The 13,634-nt window shown below is 38.2% G+C and overlaps 1 protein-coding gene across 2 annotated transcripts in view; it reads right to left on the bottom strand.

Moving 5' to 3' along the window:
- pdss2 (prenyl (decaprenyl) diphosphate synthase, subunit 2) overlaps positions 1–13,634 on the bottom strand; it is a 233,194-nt gene that overhangs the window by 23,924 nt on the left and 195,636 nt on the right. Inside the window, exons 7-8 of one of the 2 annotated variants that reach the window (XR_010017040.1) lie at positions 5,677–5,808; positions 413–471 (exon numbers count right to left, since the gene is read on the bottom strand). Coding sequence is in view for 1 of the 2 variants with exons in the window: in XM_063040818.1 (XP_062896888.1) it covers positions 5,677–5,808 (132 nt within the window). In the remaining variant the exon portion in view is untranslated. The remainder of the gene's footprint in view (positions 1–412; positions 472–5,676; positions 5,809–13,634) is intronic. The other variant, XM_063040818.1, reaches the window with a different exon arrangement.

Below are 13,634 nucleotides of genomic sequence, written 5' to 3'. Positions count from 1 at the left end.
GTTGCGGGACCTAAGGCTTCTGAACCTCCTGCCCAATAGTAGTAGTGAGAAGAGGGCATGGTGGCGGTGTTTATGATGATGGATGCTGCTTTCTTTGTGGCAACGCTCCCTGTAAATGTACTCAATGGTGGAGAGGCTTTGCCTGCGATGGACTGGGCAGAATCCATCACTTTCTGTAGTCTTTTCTATTCCTAGGCATTAGTGTTTCCCTACAGGCCATTATGCAACCAGTTAGGATCCTCTGCATTGTGCATCTATAGAAGTTTGTGAAAGTTTTTGGTGACATGCCAAATCTACACCAACTTCTAAGAAAGTAGAGGTGCTGCCGTGCCTTCTTTGTGGTGACATTTACATGCCAGTCCCAGTCCATATCTTTTGATATGTTAACAGCAAGGAATTTAAAGTGACTTACCCTGTCCCACCTCCATTCCCCTCATGCGGACTGACTCATGGACCTTTCATTTCTTTTTCCTATGGTCAAAAACAAAGCTGTTTGGTTTTGCTGATGTTTAGCAAGAAGTTGATGTTGTGGCACCACTCAACCAGATTTTCCAACTCCCTTCTGTGTGCCAAATTCGTCACCACCTAACGGCATGCTCCTATTTCTTATGGTCACCTTTGACTCAGTCAACACCAGTGGTGTTATCAGCAAACTTAAATACGGCACTGGAGCTGTATTATAGGTATAGAGTGAGTGGAGGAGGAGACTAAGCACTCAGCCCTGTAGTGCACTTGTGCTGGCGATGAGTGTGGAGATGTTGTTGCCAATCTGTACTAAGATTGTTCAATATTTGTGCCACAATTGGTGTTGGCAACAGTCGGGTGTTGATGATAAATCAAGATGCTCACTGCAGCCAACTACAATTGTTGGAATCCACCAATACACTGAAAGCACATTCTGATAATGTTTTACAGACATCAGAGAAAATGAAAAGCCAAATGTTGCATATGTAACAGGGATTATGACCACACATTATTGAAGAAAACTAATGAAAGCCAGTGAACACAAAGGTAACTCAGGGTTCAAGATTTTAACAAAACTGCACACATTTGTGGAAGAAGGTCAACCAGCGACATGCATGAACCACTCTAATCTAATGATTTATAATGTTATCTTCAGGAATCAAGTCTTCTTTTCGCAAAGAGTTGATCACTGCTTGTACAACTAAGAAGATCTGTTGATTGCCCCAAGCACAAAAAACAAAATCTTCTAATCCTGGAGGAAGTGCGCAGGAGATTCTGTGGGCATGATGTGAAGGCGAAGCAAAGCCAATGAATGTTTGAAAATAAGCATTAGTGTACTTTGGTTTGAAGGTTTATTATAAGGAGAATATCTCCAGTGAAGGAAAATGCAGAGCCCAATAATAAAAAGCTTAATCCTGAAAATGCAAAGATGGTTTAATATTATGAATGGTTCTTTCCAGAAGATCTTGTGACAGTGCTCAGATCTAGATGAAATGTTGAAAAACTATGTGAAATAGATGTGGTTCTGAATGGAGGGTAATGTGGAATATCTGTTTTGTAGTTCAAATTCTTTCTTTCTTTTCTAATCTTTTTACTGATTTTCAAATTCATAAGCATAGTAACAGTACTAATACAAAGTGATTGGGATTACATTATCGGTAATTGACATATGCAAGTAAAAACTACAGATAATACAAGTATAGTAGACCTCCCAAACTCTTAATATAATTAACCATGATAAAAAGAAAAATGAAAAAATATCAAGGGAAAAAAAACCCCAAAGTAAAAAAAAACTAAAAAAACACTAAACTAAACTGAACCAAGAACTGATCTAAACAAAACAGAACAAGGCTGCACTAATATATTACATCAAATACAATCATTAATGTCATTAACTCTGCTCCTCTATCCATTTATTCTAGATTAATAAAAAGGATTCGGAAAAGGTCAAGCTACATCATATGAAAGTGTTGAATAAATAGCCTCCAAGTCTCTTCGAATTTAACCAAAGGATCAAAAGTGACACTTCTGATTTTTTCTAAATTTAAACATGATTATAGTTTGGAAAAACCATTGAAATACAGTAGGGGGATTGGTTTCTTTCCAATTCAATAAAATGGATCTTCTAGCCATTAATGTAACAAATGCAATCATCCGACAGGCTGAAGAGGATAAAGAGCTATGTTCCAACATTGGCAAACCAAAAATTGCAGTAATAGGATGAGGTTGTAAATCAATACGCAAAACTGTTGAAATAATATCAAAGATATCTTTCCAAAATTTTTTCAAAAGAGGGCAAGACCAGAACATATGAGTCAAAGAAGCTACCTCAGAATGGCATCTGTCACAAACAGGATTTATATGAGAGTAAACACGGGCTAGTTTACCACCTTAAATCGTATCAGCGTATGTTTAGCACATATAGAGGAAAAGTTAACTAATTGACAAATTTTCTCCCATTTCTCTATAGGTAAGTGAAGTTGAATTTCCCTTTCCCATTCATTCTTAATTTTATCAGATATACCTGGCTGTATTTTCATAATTATATCATGAGTAGTTGCTATTAAACCCTTCTGATAAGGATTTAAAACTAAAATTTTTTCCATGATATCAGTTGGATATGAAGTTGGAAAGGTAGGTAGCGTAGTACTTAAAAAGTTTCTTATTTGTAAATATCTAAAAAAAAATGGGATCTGGGCATCAAATTCAAGTTCATTGTCATCTGACTGTACATATATACAACCAAACGGATCAATATTGTCGCAAAGCGACAATGTTGTACACAGCATGAAGGTACAATTACAATGCTTAAATGGCATTTAGACTGATACATGGCCAGGAAAGGTTTAGAAAGAAAAAGGATAAACACAGACCAGTTTGACCAGCTTGATTGGCATGGATGATATGAGGGCCTGTTTCCATGCCATGTAACTCCATAACTCTGAAAATGTAAACGATAAAGTTGCCTACACCTCCACTAATCACACAGTGCATTTTTATAAACATTAAATCAGGGCTTCTCTATAATCATTATCATCAAATGCCTGTTATGCCGCTGCCCTTTAGGGCAACAATGAAGGTTTTCCATGTCTGTTTTGACCTTGGCCATCTTCTCTATTGTGCCCCAGGTGTGGTTCAGGGTCCTCATTTCGGTCTCTACGGTATGGCGCCAAATTGTCTTTGGTCTCCTGTATTTGCTTTGCCCTTCAGAGGTCCAATAAAGTGCCGTCTTAATGATGGAGTTGGCTTCTCTTCTCATCATGTGTTCAAACCATCTCCAACATTTCCTCATGATGATTGTGGCCATGTCCTCTTGGTGATACTGAAGTAGAAGAGCGTGGTTAGAGATCTTTGTGGGCCAGAAAACATGGAGGATCTTCCAGAGGCTGATGATGTGGAATGACGACAGCTTGGCAAGGCCGATCTCTGTCATGCACCAGCATTCTGACTTTTACAAGAGTGTGGACAGAATACGGCTCTGATACAGCTTCACCTTCGAGTAGACACTGTTGAGCTCCTTTCTATAATACGGAATGTAAGTGGATGCCATTTGGCCTTATGCACCTGTGCCAGATCTTTGAATGAGATATTTTCCCTGTTTGCTCTGTCATTCCTCGCGCCTTCCAATCTTATTTATTTATTAAATAATATTTATTCCATTATTTCTTGCAAGATAGTCCACACCATCATAACCTTAGGCATGAAGTACTTAAGCATGAACCCCATTTACCAAAGAATGAATGTAAATATTTCTTAATTACATTAGATCCTTGACAATATTAAATATTTCTATCATTATTACTCCTAACCTTACCAGTTCTGAAATTAGAGCCAAGTGTCTGTAATGTTTTCTTGTAGCTGAAGCCTCTCACCACGGCCACCATCTCTCATGGGCCATCTTATTATGCCCTTGACTGCCCCCCCCCAACCACTTGCTGAACCAACTCAGCCAGAACTAGGCAAATACTTGATCTGTGGCCTAGCTAATGATGTATACACGTTGAGATCCTCCTTTTGGATTAGATCTTAGAAAGAGTTGGAAATATTCAGCAGATTCATAGAGAAGGAAAACAAAGGTAAATGTTTCAAGTTAATGAAGTGTTAACTTTCCCTTTCTCAAGAAGTGCTGGCTGCGGTGGTGAGCACTTTCAGCAATTTTGTGTATGTTTTGTGGTAACTGGCACTATGCTAACAAACTGGTTTATCCTACAGCAAAGGTTGGTTAACCATTGAGTAGTTTGCAATTTCCCAATTCTGTGAGATTTGTTCCTCACTCCATGCACTCAAAATCAATCCTACATCTAGCTGCCCTAATTAAAAATTTAATGCTCAGGAAGAACTTCCAGTTGTAAAACTTAGTTGAAATATGGACAAACAATAAACAAATGGGTAAACAGATACTTCACAGGAAATATAAATACAAAGGTTAACTGATTAAGCAGTTCTGACATTATACACAATAATTGCATGTTCTTTGCACCTGGTGACTTCAGCACATGAATCTAGGCTGACATTTCAGTGTATGAGTAAAAGAATACTGAAATCTTGGAGATACCATCATTTGGACAAGGTGGTAAATCAGATGAGCATAAAAGTTCTCATGGCATTACTTTGAAGAAAGACAGAGGACTTGGTCTGTTTTTTTCTCTGTCAATATTTACCATTCACTCAACATGACATAAAACTCACCAAACAAGGTATTTACAATCTCAACATTTTCACATCTGCTGGTATCAACTTGCTTACAAAGTTGTCTCAATCTAAACTGGTGAGGTCTTGTATATCAATGAGACTTATGCAGCATAATGACAGCCCAAAACAACCCTGCACACAAAACAGCTTCAAATAAACTGATAGCTGAATACAGAAGCATTCAAATACAATTAAAGATCAGTGATTTAATTCAATCATTAAAAACTTCAAATAAATAAAAAAGTAAGTAAAATAAGTAAAAAGTTAGATAAACATAATTTGCCTTTAACTATCTAAAAGCAGACCCTTCCAGATCACAGCATACTGCCTAATTATATTTCTCTTCATCAGCATCTGGTTCTTTTGATAATTATTTTATAACTCTGTTCACTGGCTATTCACCCAACTAAAATACTCTGCTCATATCTGAATCAGCACAGAATCAAATATTTTCCTTTCTTCTTTTTACTATTCAGTAATTGACTCTATAATTGGATAACATGAATAAAATTCAGGTAGCTTTTTAACTACTATACAATGGCTTACTTTACACTGTGCAAGTTTGAAGTCAACCTTAATAGCTCAGAGCTGAACAGTCCATCACCTTTCACTGTCCAATTCATCTTGTGAAGAATGGCTACTCTGGCTAAGCATCAGTCGCTCATGTTATCGTACAGGTAATGGAAAGAAAAGAACTCAAAAGGGTAAGGTAAACTTAATTGAAAAGAACTGATATCTATATAAAATAATAAGGAAGCTTGATTATTGTAACATTGAATAATCAGTCTTCAACTTGTATTTCAGGAGTTCTGATACAAGATTATTCACTTGAGTAGTTAACACTATTTCTCTCAGATGCTTACTGAGTGCTAACAGCATTTTCTGTTCTATTCTTAACCAGAATATCAAGCATCAACAGGACTTCAAACCCCTGTCTGATACTCCATAGGTTGTAATTGTTCATAATGATGTTCTGTTACAAACCAATGACGTAACCTGTAAATACCCTGCAAAACCTACCTGCTTGAGTTGATTCATCCACGTGTCCCGACCTGAGGTCTCCTGATGTAATATTACGGGAGCAGAGTTCAGGCTAAAAGGCACAGTATCACAGAAGGTTTCCTCAATAAACGGCTGAAGGTCTGAATTAATCTGCAAAATATTATTACTGAAAAATGAATAGCAATAGGAAATAAAGATTACATTTATTAATGAGGAATATAATAAAATGAGCCAAAATTTCAACCTCACGACTAAATTGAGGACTTGGTGAAGCAATTCAGCTTGCCTTATTAATTTGCAAAAATCCGTGAGCAAGTATGGCACAACAAAGAAGCAGGATGAAAAGGAACAAGCACTATAAAAGATTAAAAGGCACTATCATAACAGTGCAAAACACTAAAATGCAGCGATGATTTATTCAAACTAGCAGCCTATCAGAGGGAAGGGGCGCCTTACATCTCCTTGGTAGAAATGCATCTTCGCCCCACCACCCAAATCCATCCTTAACTTATAACCAAAGAATAAACTATGAGAGACCTGCTAAAAGCCCATACAACTATTCTTTGTGCAAGTGAATGCAGTGTCAAATATTGATGAGTCTACATAATGAGATCAGAAATTTTCAGACCCACCTAACTATAGAATCAAACTGATCAACTGTATTGCAGTGCCAGAGCGTTGACTGTATTTTTCTTCATTTTAAATAAGCCCAGAGCCATTCCAGTAGCATAATTTTGATAATTATTTTTAATCACCAAATGTGTCACATTCCTGCAAAATTACTGCCTGCAGCATACGGTTGCAATGACCATTTCTCAACCTTTAGAAGTTAAATCTGTCAGAACACAGAGCCATCTAATAAATCATAAAGAAAATTTAACCTAAATCCCAAATGACAGAGTTTTCATGCATCATACTGCACCTCAGGTACAAACTGGGTCTCTGGCGCTGCAGCTCAGAAGGGAAATGGGGAGAAGAGGACTGCAATAGTGATAGGGATTTCATGGTTAGAAAAGTAGACACAAGATTCTGTGGACATGATAGAGACACCCAAATGGCATGTTGCCTTCCAGGTGCCAGAGTCAGGGACATCTCGGACCTGGACCGCAGCATTCTAAAGATGGAGGGTGAGAAGTCTTGATACATATTTGCACCAATCATATAGGCAGGAAAAGGGAGGAAGTCCTGAAAAGTGAATTTAGGAAACTATGTAGAAAGCTGAAAAGCAGATTATTTCCAGGGTAGTAATCTCTGGATTGCTGCCTGTTCCACATGCCAGTGAGGGTAAGAATAGGATGATCTGACAGATTAATGTGTGGCTGAGAGCAGGGTTTCAGATTTTTGGATCATTGGGATCTCTTCCGGGAAAGGTATGATCTGTACAAAAAGGATGGGTTACATCTGAACTCAAAGGGGAACCAATATCCTTGCAGAAAAGTTTGCTCGAACTGTTGGGCAGAGTTTAAACTAACTTGGCAGGGGGATGGGAAACTGAGTGTGGGGCTGAGGGTGAGGCAGTTGGTATGCCAACAGAAGCAGTGTGCAGTGAGACTGTGAGGATGGACAAGCAGATGATAGGGCAACATTGTAGTCAGTGGGATCAGTTGCAGTGTAACGGGGACAAAGTCAAAAAGGGTGATGAATACAGGACTGAAAGTGTTAGATTTGAATGCATGCAGTTATCAGAATAAGGTAAGATCTTGTTGCACAGTTAGATATTGGCAGATATGATGTTGTGGGCATCATTGAATCGTGGCTGAAAGAAGATCATAGGAGCTTAACATTCAAGGATACATATTATATCACAAGGACAGGCACAGAGCAGAAGGGATGCATAGCTCTGCTGGTAAAAAATGAAATCAAATCCTTAAAAGGAGGTGACATAGTAAGGTGTAGAATCATTGTACATAGAGTTAAGGAAATGCAAGGGTAAAAAGGCCCTAAGTTATATACAGGTTTCTGAACAGCAACCTGGATGTGGGCTACAAATTACAATGGAAGAGAGAAAATGCATGTCAAAAGGGCAACATTACTGTGGGAAAATCAGGTTGGTGCTGATTTTGTATCAGAAATGATAATTAGAATGCCTACGACATGGCTTTTTAGAGCAGCTTGTGGTTGAGCCCGCTAGGGGATCAGCTATTTTGGATTGGGTGTTGTGTAATGAACTGGATTTAATTAGGAAGCGTAAAGTACAGAAACCGTTCAAAGGCAGTGATCATAACGTGATAGAGTTCACCCTGCAGTTTAAGAGAGGGAAGTCAAAATCAGATGTATCAGTATTACAGTTGAATAAAGAGAAATACAGAGGCATGGGGGGGAGCTGGCCAAAGTTGATTGGAAGGGGTCACTAGCAGGAATGATGGCAGAGCAGCAATGGCTGCAGTTTCTTGGAGCAATTCAGAAGGCAACAGAATACATACATCCCAAAGAAGTAGTATTCTAAAGGAAGGACGACACAGCCATGGCTGACAAGGGAAGTCAAAACCACCATAAAAGCAAAAAAGACAAAAAAGAGCAAAGATTAGTAGGAAGCTAGAGGAATGGGAAGCTTTTAAAAACTAACGCAGGACAACTAATAAAAGCGTAAGGAGGGAAAGGATGAAATATGAAGGTAAGCGAGCCAAAAATATCAAAGATATCAGTTTTTTGCAGATATAAAAAGAGTAAATGAGAGATGAGAGTGGATAGCGGACCACTGGAAAATGGTGCAGGAGAGGTAGTAATTGAGGGACAAGGAAATGGCAGATGAACTATATTTTATGTCAGTCTTCACTGTGCAAGACACTAGCAATTTGCCAGATATTTGAGAGTGTCAGGGGGCAGAAGTGATGCAGTTGCTGTTAATAGGGAGAAGGTCTTAAGGTAGACAAGTCACCTGGACCAGATGGACTATACCCCATGGTTCTGAAAGAGGTAGCTGAAGAGATTGTGGAGGCATTAGTAATAGTCTTTTAAGAATCACTAAATTCTGGCGTGGTTACAGAGGACTGGAAAATTACAAATGTCGCTCCACTCTTCAAGAAAGGAGGGAGGCAGAAGAAAGGAAATTACAGGTCAGTTAGCCTGACCTCAGTAGTTTGGAAGATATTGAAGGAGCACATGGAATACCATGTGGGAAGTGCATGGTCATGCACTTTGGTAGCAAGAACAAAAGTGTACAATATTTTCTAAACGGACAGAAAATTCTAAGATCTGATGTGCAAAGAGGCCTCATGCAGGATTTCCTAAAAGGTTAACTTGCAGGTTGAGGCAGTGGTGGGTGGGAAAGGCAAAGGCAATGATATCATTTAATTCAAGGGGACTAGAATATAAAAACAAGGATGCAATTCTGAGTCGTTATAAGGCACTGGTGAAGCCTTAATTGGAGTATTGAGAGTAGATTTTGGGCCCTTTATCAAAGAAAGGACTTGCTGACATTGGACAGGGTGCACAGCAGGTTCACAAAAATGATTCCAGGATTGAAAGACTTATCTTACGAGGTGTGCTTGATGGCTCTGGGCCTGTACTTGCTAGAATTTAGAAGAATGAGGGGGAATCTGATTGAACACTTTATTTATTGAGATACAGTGCCCTTCTGGCCCTTCGAACTGTGCCACCCAACAATATCCTGATTTAATCCTGGCCTACCCACAGGATAATTTACAATGACCAATTAAGCAACAAACCGGTATGTCTTTGGACTGTGGGAAGAAACCAGAGCACCCAAAGGAAACCCTCACAGTCAAAGTCAAAGTACATTTATTATCAAAGTATGTATACTTTATACAACCTTGAGATTCATCTTCTTACAGGTAGCTACAAAGCAAAGAAACCCAATAGAACCCATTAAAAAAAAAGACCATGAAACATTCAACGTGCAGAGAAAAAAGAAGAAAAAACATACAAACAGTAAAAGTAAGCAAGGAGCATTCAGAACTGTGAAGTGGGTTCACACGGTGATACCTGCAGGCCACAGCCACAGTTCAGGAAGAACGTACAGACTCCTGACAGGCAGCTGTAGGAATTGAACCCAGGTTGCCTGAACTCTGAAGTGTTGTGCTAACCACTACGCTACCATGCTGCCCAAAATAAGGAGGAATTCCTTTAGCCAGAGGGTGATGGATCTATGAAATTTGTTGCCACAGGTGGCTGTGGCCATTAGGTGTATTTAAGGCAGGAGCTGACAAGATTCTTGATAAGTCAGGGCACGAAGAGTTACGCAGAAATGGCAGCAGGTTGGGGCTGAGGGGGAATCTGATCAGCCTTGATAAAATGGTGGTGCAGATCTGCTGGGCCAAATGGCCTAATTCTGCTCCTGTGTATTAAGGTCTTATGGACTACCTCCTTGAGTCAATCTCACAACAAGACAACATCACTCCTGAATATGCTAGTCTACCTCCATCTGAAAAAGACATGCCCATGTACAGCAAAACAATAATGACTTTGGTTTCCCTAACCTCTGCTGATATTTTGGAACACACACCTGGTGTCTCCTAATTTAAAATTTCTAACTGTTTGCTGGCTTTGGAGCATTTTAAAATAAATTCAGGTGCCTCAAAAAAAAAGGATGCTGAAATGTCCATCTTTCTTATCTAATAGTCTCCAACATTTACTTTTGTGAGAACTTCGGTTACAAGATGAGTACCATGGCTTTCTGAAAGGCAGCAGGTTCAATAATGCACTCAAACAGTCTGGTAAATTATCTGTTACTTCCTGCTGCTGCAGGTGATTAAAATCCAGGATCACAGCTTTCACTACTAATAAATGATTATATTAAGGAATGCTCACTGATAGCCTAGAAAAGTTCTACAATCCTTAAAGGAATGATATGAAAAAATGTGCAAAACAATCTAATGCATTGAAATTCTAAATCCACTTAATTTGAAATATTTGTAATTTCATTGTTTTTCAACAAAGTTGCACCTCATTTACTTGCTTGCTTAAGAAACGGAGTAACATTTTTTAATGATCGAAGAATGACACTGAATACACAGGCAAGAGAGGCTGGAAATCAAAGCAACACACATAAAATGCTGGAGGAACTCAGCAGACCAGGCAATATCTGTGGAAAAGAGTATACAGTTGATGTTTCGGACTGAGATTCTTCATCGGGACTGGAAATAAAGATGAGAAGTCAGAGTAAAAAGGTGGGGAAGGGGAGGAAGAAGTACAAGGTAGTAGGTGATAGGTAAAACCGGGAGAGGGGGAAGGAGTGAAGTAGATAGCTGAGAAGTTGCTTGGTGATAGAGATACAGGGCTGGAGAAGGGGGAATCTGATAGGAGAGGGTAGAAGACCATGGAAGAAAGGGAAGGGGAGGAGCACGTGAGAGAGGTGACGGGCAGGTAAGTAGATGAGAGTGGCATGGTATTGTAGTGATTATCGCAACACTTCACCGTAACAGAGACCTGGGTTCAATTCCCGCTGATGCCTGTAAAGTATTTGTACGTTTTCTCTCCATGGCCACGTAAGTTTCCTCCGGGTGCTCCACATTTCTCTCGTGCTCAAAAGGCATACTGGTTGGTAGATTAATTGGTCATTGTAAATTGTCTCAGGGTTAGGCTAGGATTAAATTGAGGGAGTTCTGGGCAGCATGGCTGAAAGAGCCAGAATGGCCTATTCCGCATAGTATGTCAATAATAATACTAAGGTGGGAGAGGGAATTATACCAGAGTGGAATTTTGGGCAAAGTCTTTCCAATTTCTCAAACTTGCATTCAGTGTCTTTAGGTAGATGAGAAATCAGTAAGGGAAGCAAAGAGGAAGAACAATTTTTAAAAACTATTGTTCTGGATGGGAACACCACCTTAAAATGGCTAAGACAAAGGCCAGTGACATTGTTAAAAATAAATATTCTTTCTTAACAACAAAAACCATGAATGAACTATCACTAGTTGATTTGTTCCATTTCTTTCAAGCCAATTATCTCTAGCTAACAAGCAACAAAAAATAAGATATATTTTCAGAGAGATTAATAAGATAAACCTTTTGCTCAACGTTCCGTTAATAAAGCCATTCAATTATTAGTAGTAAGGCATAATGAGTTCTTAAAGAAAATAACCAATGTTTCCCTGAACAGCCATTCTATTGTTTACTCATTGCTGATCCTCCTTAATACCTCTAGTAAAAGCAAACATTCTAATGTTAGACCATCACTGGTTATCCAATTAAAAATTTTAATGAATCAGCTTGTGTGGTTCCTGACATCACCAATATTAATTTGAAAGTTCTCCAATGGTTTGCAGTCAGCTCAGCATTAAGAAATATACAGTTAATTAAATGTTGCATGGTTAGGACTCAAATTAATTTTGCTGACAATCAAGATGATCTTTCTTCTAAATGTAACAAAACAAGGAAATTGCATTTGTGTGGCCAGTTGTTAATTAATTACGTTAACAGTATTAGACTTGGTTTAACTGCTTGCTTCTTACCCCAATTATCTAAATCAATGGTCAACAGAAAGTTTTAAAAATAGAGCTTTTCTACTAAAGCATTACAAACAATAACACTATTTTCTGTGCTATTCCTATCTAATGATAGGAATTGTGTTTAATCACAAGTACCATTTAGAAAGTCTGTCTGGAAAAAGTGTTGCTGGAGTCAGTGCACATCTTTTCAGCTGCTACTCAGCATTAACAGCAAACTGTTCTTAAACTCTGTGCAACTTGCCTGAAAACCTTTGAGGGAGACACAAATAGAATTCCCGTTTATATAAACATTGGAATAAGTTGTATCAATAACGGGAGAAACACAAGTTCATATGGTGCTATGGCCCAGAGCGTGCACATATATGCTGTGCAGATTTATGACAGTAAATACACAGATCACAAAAGAAGTTATGTAATTATGGGAATGGTTTGTTCATCAATACAGTTAATGAAAAGAGTGGACATTTCTCATTCTTTAACCTGATTTCTAGTTTACCTTGAAACATTTGGCAAGTAGAAAGACTGCAAAATAAATAAAAGCGAAGCTATTACAACATGAGTTGTTGTATAAGAATATAATAGATGTGCTGAAATAAATTACATTGAAAATAATGGGATGAAATGAATTGTTAATCTGACATCACAAGGCAAACAGAAAAGCAAAGAGGGTATTGGAAATCAACCGTTTTTTTGTATTAATTAAGGAAGTTTAGCCAGTATTTGTCGATACAGATAAAATTAATGAAAAAATTCAGGTAATAGGAGAGATTGCCTGAAGACTCATCATTTGGCACAGCTCCCTCAAAAGCTGCTTATAAGTAAGAGACTGACACTGAAAAGCAAATGCCAAAGTCAGCTATCTTAAATTACAGCAAAATTATCCTGCAGTTGCGACAGAGCAACAGAATAACAAATAAACTGAACTAACCTTTATCATTAAGCTCTTCAGTTACAATACACAAGACCAAAATGGCAATATGGCAAAATATCGGTGGCAAGCCCCAAATTTTGAACACAATCTGCTTCATGCAGTTTTACTCATTATTTTAGATTAGTTTTATTAGCTTTGATTCCTGGTTTCTCTGCAATGAGACTCAAAGTTAATTCACCATATCATCTGTCAAGAACTCTTACTTCTTTGGAGACTAAATTCTGCCTAGCCAGAATCAAATTTCTCAAAAACAGGATAGGAAAAATACAGGAAGGGAGTAGGAAATACAGGACTGTTGCAATCCTACTCCTGATTGGGTCAACCTGGGACCAATATCAGTGCAAACATCAGAAAAATCTACTAGTTCAGACACTTTCCATGTTACAACAGATACTGTACAACACTTCAAAAACACTGCATGAACACAAACTGCATTGAAGGGGGTACGAAAAGCAATATAAAAATACCTAGTCATTTTAAGTTAAACTAAATATTTATGATGATTGCACAAACAATAATAACCCCACAAAAGTAATTGTATTCAAAATAAAATTAACTGGTTATTTTGTTTTTTTTAATCTGAGAGTTAGATCTCCAATAATAGGAGGTTATTTTTTGTACAGAAGGAGAGGAATAGT

This window comes from Mobula hypostoma, chromosome 2 (genome assembly GCF_963921235.1).
Source record: "Mobula hypostoma chromosome 2, sMobHyp1.1, whole genome shotgun sequence".
NCBI classification, from domain to species: domain Eukaryota; kingdom Metazoa; phylum Chordata; class Chondrichthyes; order Myliobatiformes; family Myliobatidae; genus Mobula; species Mobula hypostoma.
Note: the sequence above shows the minus strand (reverse complement) of the source record. Positions and strands in the feature narration are given on the sequence as shown.